Source organism: Apis mellifera, linkage group LG5 (assembly GCF_003254395.2).
Source record: "Apis mellifera strain DH4 linkage group LG5, Amel_HAv3.1, whole genome shotgun sequence".
Classification (NCBI taxonomy): Eukaryota; Metazoa; Arthropoda; class Insecta; order Hymenoptera; family Apidae; genus Apis; species Apis mellifera.
Window position 1 is genome coordinate 211,883 of NC_037642.1, and position 9,974 is coordinate 221,856.

Consider the following 9,974-nt stretch of genomic DNA (forward strand, 5'->3'; position numbering starts at 1 on the left):
ATCATGAATTGAAAATGTTTATAAAAATCTATTTAATTCACTTTGATTTTAATTTTCGCATTTTTCCTATAATAAATTATCTTATAAATTATCGGTAATTTTCCAAATTTATTTTATAATATAAAAATGATAATGTCGGAACAAATTTTATAAATGCAATCACGAACTGAAATTGTTTATTTTTTAAATATAAAAGATAGGATGAAATTAATAATAAAATAATATTTAAATAAATATTTTATTTTAGTAAAAAAAAAATGATATACTTAATTAAGTAGTATTAAGTATCACGAACTGTTATGAATAATATATTGTGAAGATTAAAATCAGAATATATTAAATATGATATTTATAATATTTTTAATTCGTAATCATCTTTAATGAAGCTCGTTTCGAAAATTATAAACCGATCAAAATAATTTCCGATACGATTCGAAATTTTTGGATTCTTATATGTATCCACATTTTTTAGAATTCGACTCGAACAATTCTAACTCGATTCGGATTCTTAAACATCTTAATAATTAGACTTTATAATTATTACAAAATTAAAAATTCTATTCTTAATACTCTGCAATGTTATTTAAAAAATAGAATTTAAATTAAATTTTTCTTTATTTTATAATATGTTCATTATTATATATATATTTAATTTATAATATTAGATATGTATTTATATTTGTCTTATTTTTTTTTATTAGTTTTATTAGTAATTGTTTTTTATTTTTATTTTATTTTTATTTAATGTGCATATAATTAATATGACTGATATATATATAAATAATTATATATATACACATACCACACACCACACACACACACACACACACACACACACACACACACACACACACACACACACACACAAACATCTTACAAATATACATATATACGTACGTACGTACAACAGTGCCATATACGCGCGCACGCATACACACACATATACTAATAATAATAAAGCAATTTATTTTTCTTATTGAATATTATTACACATTATTATTACATTGAATATTATTATATATTCTCATAAAATAAAATTGTCTCACATTTTAGTTGGACTTTTAAGATGCTATGAATTTTTACTCTATTTGAAAACTGAAGATTTAAGCGTATCATTTAAAAATTTCAATTAATAATTTTATAGTTTTAATTTTATAGTTCTGTAAATATATATATATAATACAATTTATATTATAACATACAATATTTAATGATAATATTATTTAATATTATTAATATAATTTAATATTTAATGAAAAATATTATTATAAATATTATCATAATATTATCATAAATATTCGAATAAAAAATACATAAAATATATTATGATATTTTCTTCTTCATATTCAATTATTTCATGAATATTAAGTTGGAATTGAATTAAAATCTAATTCTTAATTTCGTCAGCTAATATATAATTTAATTTTGTGACAATAATAATTTAATTAAATAATAATTCAAAATCTTTATTTGAAAGATAATTTGAATTTAATGTTAGCACTTTTATTATTCAATTAGATTGCGTAATTAAAATAATTAAAGAAGTAATTAACATATAACTAAAAATAATTTGAATTTAGCGCTTGCTGATTTATTTTTCAAGCGGATTGGATAATTGACATCATGTAATTTATAAAAATCCCTAAAAATATACAATTCACATGTAAATTTATTTTGAATTACTAAATTCTGATAATTAAAATCGTAATTTTTTTATTATATACATCAAAATTTATAAAACATATAGAAAGAATTTAAAATTTTGAAAATAAAAATTAAAATTCAAACTATATTTTTAATAATTTTTATAATTTTTGATATTATTATTTATAAAATTTTTTTTATTTTATAGATATTCAATTTGGTAATATTGGATACATTGATTTTTCTTCAGATAATTGTTCTTAGTTCATACTAAAGTTAGGTAGAATGGGAGACGTGTCCACAATATATAAAAGAGCGATGATACCGCAGATCAGCTTCTGAACTGGGGCTGATTTATTCATTGGATTATTCCTATTGTTTTTCTTAGTAGACAATACGAATTATCCTTGCAATGGCCCTCAGTCAGACAAGTGTGGTAAGTAATAAATATGGGCAAAAGCAAAGACTGATTAAAAAAACAATTAATTATAATCATTATAATAACGAGAAGGATAATTTTTATCTCTTAATTTGTTTTATTTTCATTATCATCGTTATCTTCGTTTTTCTTTTACTTTTAACATTTTTTTTTTATGTTTTACAATTTTAATAATTATATACTATAAATTTTTAGAATAAAATGTTAAAATTTCAAAATAAATTTGAATTAATTTATAAATTTTGATTTTTTCAATGTTAGTAATATTAAATATACAAATTTTAAATCCAATTTATTGCAAATTTATTTGTACTTTTTTTTAAATTATGTTTTTAAAAATTTTTTTTCAACATATTTAAGGTTAGATATAATGACAGTATTTAAAAGATTTCAGTGTATCTTAATTTATCAATAAATCAATAAATTTATTGAAATGTATTAAATAATAGTTATTATATGTCTTCTAAATAATGATAAGAATTTTTACATAAAAAAATTATGATAATAATTTTGTAATTAATATAAGAAATATTTTATGAATATATTTATAAATTTTATTTTATAACTATTATTAATTTTTCATCATACATGAAAATGATCTGTAATTTTAATATAATATAAATTTTAATATAATATAATTTTAATATAAATTTAGAATATCAAATACAAAATAAAGAAAGAATATTAAAATAAATAAAAATATATAAATTTTAAGAATGTTAATTGATAATGAATTTTATTTATTTTATAATTATATTTATTTTAATTACAGCTAAAACTATATAATACTGTGATAGAGGATGTTATATCAGGTGTAAGGGAATCATTTATAGATGAAGGTGTAGATGAACAAGTATTACAAGAACTCAAACAAATATGGGAAACTAAACTAATGTCTAGTAAAGCTGTTGAATTAAATCCAGATCCTCCAGAGCCTCAAGTTCCCCAAATAAATACGCACAAAACTGTTAATAAAGGTAATATATATATATTTTATATATCATATTATATCTTATTATATATATATATATATATATATATATATATATATATATATATTACATATCAATATTTTTTTTATCATTAATATATTTTAATATACAATATAAAAAATATATAATTAAAAAAAATTTAAATTAAAGAAACTCTTAAAATATAAAAAAAACTATTAAAATATAATAAGTTATTGTTATATAAATTGTTATTAATATTTTAAATAATTAAAAACTATTTTAATTATTATTAAAAATTTTAATAATCTTTTTCTCAGTAAATGTAATATGATTTTAGGACTAAATATAGGAAATCATTTTGTACAACAAACAGGAAATTCTGCTCCTCAACAAACATCACAACAGCAGCAACAGCAATCACAACAATCTCCTCAACAATCACAAACTCAGACACAATGTCATTCAACAACAACTGGTATACAACATACTGGTACACCAGTACAGCAATTAGTAACATCATCATCAGCAGTAATGGATCGGCAAGTACCTATTCAAATAACATTGCCACCACAGACAGGCGTTCCAGATGCTCCTTTAAGAGTTCTAACTATTCAAGTTCCTGCATCTGCAATACAAGGTACATTGAAATTATTTTTCTTTTATTATATTTTAATATTAAGAGAATAAAAATTATATTTGCAAAATTAATTAATGAATTCTATTTAATTTTTTAGGTAATCAATTGCATACAATTTTAACAGGTCCAGTTATTACAGCTGCAATGGGATTACCAGCAAACTTAGCTTCCACATTACTTCAACAGCATGTTAATTCTACACTTCAAGGGCAAGCAACATTAACTCCACTTCAAGTTGTTACACAGAATGCAAACAATGTTTCTCAACGATCTGTACAAAATCAGGTATATAATAGAAATTATGCAAATTTAATAATATCTATTTTTTATATTTTAATAATGATATTATTTTGATCATATTAAAATTATTTTTAAATTTATCATTATTGAAAAATTTTTATATATAATGAGTAAAGTATAATAATGAAATATTATAATGTTTATTAATGATAATAATGAAATATTTTTAAAATAATATCTTATATTCTTTTTTTAAATATAAAAGACAAAAATTAAATTTAAAAAGAATTATATATTTTGTAATTTATTCTATTATCTAGAAAATTATTTTAAAAAACATTAGTTTAGAAGATAATTCTAACTTTAATATTTTGAATTGATATTAATAATTTACTTTCTTAAAGAAAATTGATGTTCAAAAAAATATTTAAAGAAAGAATCTTTTTAAAAATTTATTGATTTAAAAGATTTTTTTTTACAAAATTATTTAAAATAGTATATTATTGTTAAAATATTTTATTAAATTAATATGTTAGTCTAATTTTCATTACTATCTTATTAGAAGTTTTAAAGTTAAATATTATTTTGTAATATTTTTAGTATTATTTATTACAATATTTTTTTTAGCTAATAAATTATTCGACTAATAATAATGATAAAAGAAAGGATAAAAAAAATTATATCGATAAAAAATATGATTAAAATTTAAAAAAAAAATTCTATCTTCATTTATCGTTTTGTGTTTATCTATGAAATAGTATCTGAAAATTCTGATTTTAATGAAAGTTTATGTATATATAGAAAATAATAAATTTCACATACTGAAAACAATGCTCAAAGTTTCAGTATATTTTTCATTTTTTAAATATAATTCTATAATGATAATAATAAAACAAAATTTTAAATTATAAATTGTTCACAATTTAATGTTCTATTTTTTTGTTAAAAAGGAAAAATTATCTTAAAAATATGAAAAATATAATTATTATTAAAAAATTTGAGGATTGATTTCATATCTTTAAAGAAATTTCATGTGATAAAGAAATTGTTATTTATTATACATACATATAAATTTTAAAATTAGAATTTTCAGATTAAATAAATTTCTCTGTAAGATAATGTTCATACTTTTTTTTATACATTCAATAGTTTATTTTAAATTAATTAACATAGATCATTCATTTTTATATAAATTTCATAATTTTAGGGCCAAGCAACATTGGCTCCACTTCAAGTTAATCAATCTCTTCAAGTTGTTACACAAAATACAAATAATGTTTCTCAACGACCTGTTCAAAATCAGGTATAATTAAAAATAATATATTATATTGAATAATTATTTGAATAATAAAAAATATAATTATGTTTTTGTCTTATATTATATAAAATTCATATTAATTTTGTTATTTAACTCTTTTTATTTGTTCATGAATAGAATAATATAGCACAATTAGATGGTCCATTTGGTGATTCTTCAGATGATGATGAAGAAGAAGAAGAAGAAGATAATGAAGATGAAGAAGAAGATCTTGATGATAAAGAAGAGGAAGAAAATGATGAAGCTACAGCCAGAGAAGAAGTATTTAAAATATTTAATTTTTTTTTCATTTTTATGTTTTATAATATTTATATCTTTAGAAATCTTAAAAAATGAAAAAATCATTTATTTAATGATATTAATTATTTTTATTTCATAGGAGCCTTTAAATTCAGAAGACGATGTAACAGATGATGATCCAGCAGATCTTTTTGATACTGATAATGTTGTCGTCTGTCAGTATGACAAGGTATTTAATAATTTTATTTTATTTAATGCAAAAAAAGTTATTTTAATATAAAAAAGGAATTTATTTATAATTAAAATATTGATATTAGTAACATTTCTTAATAAATTCAAAATTTTTTAGATAACAAGGAGTAGAAATAAATGGAAATTCTACCTCAAAGATGGAATAATGAACCTTAGTGGTAAAGATTACGTTTTTCAAAAAATGAATGGTGATGCAGAATGGTAAATAATATTTAAAATTATGAAGATTGACCTGGTAATGTGTTCATGTGAAATTGATATAAAAACTTACTTTTAAATTTGTGTTTTAAAAAAGAATTAAATTTTTTTTTAATCAAAATGTATTTGAAAATCAATAATTATTTTTATATTATATTAAGATATGATTACAATTGAATAGAATTTTTATTTTTTCCAAATTAAAATTTAATTTTCCAAATTAAAATTTATTCAATTTAATAAAAAATGCATGTATTAAATTTATATTTTAAACAAGATATATAACACAAATTTCATAAGTTATAATATACAAAGTGTTAATATATTCATAGGACATTTTGGAGAATTAATTCTAGATGTTAAAACAAAATAAAAATTAGTATACAAAAATGTCGTTTAAAACTTATTTATTAAATTATAAATAATTAAATTAAATGAACTGAGAATAGAATGCGAAAACGATGAAATTAGAAGGATGTCACTATCTCTATCTTGCTTCATCTAATTCAAACTTCAATTGTTTGTAATTTGATAAATAAACTTTAATTAATATTTTTATATATTAACTTTTTTATAATATTTTTATTCTTAGAATTAATCCTCTAAATTTCAAGTTTCACGAATATATTAACATCTTGTATAGAGATATTAAATAATATGTAATATTTTAAAATTAACTTTAATTAAAAAAAAATATATTGAATCGAAAACATTGAATTAAAATAAGAAAATATTAATGTCATTCTAAAATTCAATTAACTCAAATTTAATTTAAATGTAATATTAAATAAATTTTATTGAATAATGAAGAGCTCAATAATCAAGCAAATCTTGTATTATATTTTGAAGATGCAAATTTTTTCACGTGAGTTTATTCTGTAAATAGTTTCTAAGAAATTGCAATTTATTATAAATATGTGATGCTATTAAAAATAAATGTCTTATACTGTTAATCTTTAATAATTTCTATAAAATTATACATTTGTTGAAAATGTATAATTGTTTTCCCTTTTTTTATTCCTTTTATAAAGTTATAAAATATGAAATTTTTAGAGTTAAAAAATCACAATATATAGAAATATATATATATTTTAACTATATATAATTATTTAAATTTATTTATTTAATCAAAAACATATTTTTTTCTGAATTTTTATCTTCTAATTCACTAATAATTCGCGGAACTTCATGTAATAGTTCTTCTGCATTCATTTCAAAATTTTTATCCAACCAAATATTTTTCAATTCTTTGATAACAATACCCATCATCTTTCCTTTTTTTACATGTTGTTTTAGCATATTTCCACTAACTGGAAATCTGAAAACATTTAATTTGATATACAGATAATTCTCATTATTTTTTATTAGTATAAAAAAAAATAATTTTATAATTTAAATTTATATATATATTATATATATAACATTTTGCGCTTAAGTGTTTCATTTTTTTTATTTAAATATCGAAAGGAAATTATCTTTTCTAATTCTTGAAACTTCTTTATAAAGCTTCGCTTTTCTCGAATTCAAAAAAAAATTTATTTCTATTAATTTTTAGTGTATCCTGTTGAGTGTATCCTGTTGCCTTGGATACACTCGACAAATAAATGAAGCTATGAAATTAATTTTTAGAATGCTTACTTTCTCGGATGAGTATTGCAATGCGGACCTAAATGTAATATAGTTAAGCAAAAAATATTGTATATAAATATATAAATATATAAAACAAAATTTTACAATAGTGTGTACACACACACACACACACACACACACACACACACACACACACACACATACACACACACATACACACACACAATTATTATACATAATTTTTTAGAATTACTAAAAATTAACAAATTTTAACGTATTTTCTATTGTAATTTAATTTAATTTATTTTATTTTAATTTGTACTATACCTTGGTATTATTATTTTTTCTATGTCTTCAGCAAAATTAAAATATTTTTTACATTTTAATAATTCACAAATATAATTTCTTGTATTAATAATATTTCCTTTTGAATGAACAAGTATGCTTTTATAAAATTTCAAAAGATCTATTGATGGTTTATCTTCCCAGTATCTAGTTAAAAATAATGCTAAATCTCTATCATATGCAGATAATTTTAATCTATTATGAAGTTGAAATACTTCATTTTCATCTTTTAGCATTACAGCAAGAAAAGTAATTGGTTGCAAAGAAATATTATTTTTTTTAAATACATCATAAACAATTTTAAAATTTTCTATATTTGGATTTTCTGGTAATCCAACATATCTGAAAATATAGATTATATTATTAACATAATATCGCATATTTTATATGATATTTTTTGATATATTATTACCTTGCAATATTACATTTCAACATTTTTAAAGTTAATTCTTTAGCATAATTTCCAGAAAGAATTTTTGACCATTCACTCCAGATTCTTTCTCCAGATATTCTTTGTAATCCATGTATATTTTCTTTTATTGCTATTATAGTTGATTCATCATGTACATCTGGTTGTTCTGCAATTCTTCCATAAAATCGAAAATACCTATATAATACGTAAATTTAAAAAATAAAAAATTTATATAATATAGAATTAGCATTAATGTATTCAATCTAAAAAGATGTATGTCATTATTATTTATGTAAGAAAATAATGAGAAAATACCTTAAAATTCGAAGATAATCTTCTTTAATTCTATGTGATGGATTTCCAACAAAAACAACTCTTCTTTTTTGTAAATCATCATAGCCAAAAAAATAATCATATATTTTTCCTTCAAAGTCAAGAAACATGGAATTTATTGTAAGATCTCTACGAAGAGCATCTAATTTCCAATCTTTTGTAAATTTAATTTTTGCATATCTACCATCAGTATGCGTATCAATTCTAAGTGTAGTTATTTCAAAATTTTGTTTATCATTTATTCTTGCTGTAATTGTTCCTAAAATTTAAGTGAAAGAATGTAAATTCATGATAGAATCTTTTATTGTAATAGAAAATATTAATATGTATATTTCAATATACCATGTCTTTCTCCTCTATTATTAATCATTCTAACATTTTCTTTAACAAACATAGTTTTCATTTCCTCTGGAGTAGCATCTGTTGCAAAGTCTAAATCTAATGGTTTTATATCCATTAAAATATCTCTAACAGCACCACCAGCAATTTTTAATTCATAATTATACTTTTTAAATAATTCAGCTAAGATATTAAGTTCTGGTGTAAATATAGAATGAAATAATGGATTATCTAGTTTTTTAATTACAGGATTAGACCTGTTTAATGGGATTAGTTCATCCTTCATGATAAATGATTGCCAAGTTCTATGTACCTTTTCAAAATTTTAATTTTATTTGTTTAATAATAATAAATATATCTATAAATTTACATAATCAAATATTTATTATATTTATTATATATTTTTAATAAAATATATTTTATTAAAATATTTATATGAAACTCATTTTAAGAACTTAACCTTAATTTTTTAACTTATTAGAAATGTATTTTTTAAGTACACTCACTTGAGAAAAATGATGAGAAAAAATGTAATTTACACGAGAAAAAATCATAAACATTACTTAAAATTTCAAAAATATTTCCTAAAATTTTATATTATAAAATAATTTTGTTTTTAACAATATTATTATATATCATGCTTGTAATTATTTAACCAGGTTATGTTACATTGATCTTCAGTTTTATTATAAAATATATAATAATATAATTTATAATAAATCATAAATATTATACAAAACTACATAATAAATTTATAATAAAATTATCTTTCTAAATATTTTATTTTTAATTTTTTTGATTTTTTTAAAAACGTAAATATAAAAAATTTATACTTGTTTTAAGTGAAAAATTACTTCGCATAATTATTATAAATAAGCATTATTATCATAATTTCTCTAATTTTTTTTATTATATTTTTTATATGATAATATTATAAGAATGAAATATTGTAACATATATAACATATCATTATTTACATTATAAATATATAAATATAAATGTTTTTTCTGAAATCATGAAGAGGTTAATTTTAT

At 19.1% G+C, this 9,974-nt stretch overlaps 2 protein-coding genes across 2 annotated transcripts; one reads left to right on the forward strand and one right to left on the reverse strand.

Moving 5' to 3' along the window:
- The first annotated feature begins 1,889 nt into the window (after positions 1–1,889).
- On the forward strand, positions 1,890–6,874 carry LOC412268 (transcription initiation factor IIA subunit 1). The gene is made up of 8 exons (XM_003251780.4): positions 1,890–2,080; positions 2,856–3,060; positions 3,374–3,673; positions 3,771–3,958; positions 5,121–5,216; positions 5,349–5,492; positions 5,611–5,700; positions 5,821–6,874. Exons 1-8 carry the CDS (start codon positions 2,057–2,059, stop codon positions 5,926–5,928), a joined length of 1,155 nt encoding a protein of 384 aa, XP_003251828.1. The 5' UTR covers positions 1,890–2,056; the 3' UTR covers positions 5,929–6,874.
- LOC413815 (CCA tRNA nucleotidyltransferase 1, mitochondrial) lies at positions 6,692–9,605 on the reverse strand. The gene is made up of 6 exons (XM_006571885.3): positions 9,447–9,605; positions 8,944–9,253; positions 8,584–8,860; positions 8,269–8,463; positions 7,839–8,198; positions 6,692–7,239 (listed from the first exon to the last, which is right to left on the reverse strand). The coding sequence occupies exons 1-6, from the start codon at positions 9,498–9,500 to the stop codon at positions 7,041–7,043; spliced, it is 1,395 nt and encodes a 464-aa protein (XP_006571948.2). The 5' UTR covers positions 9,501–9,605; the 3' UTR covers positions 6,692–7,040.
- Between the last annotated feature and the right edge of the window lie 369 nt (positions 9,606–9,974).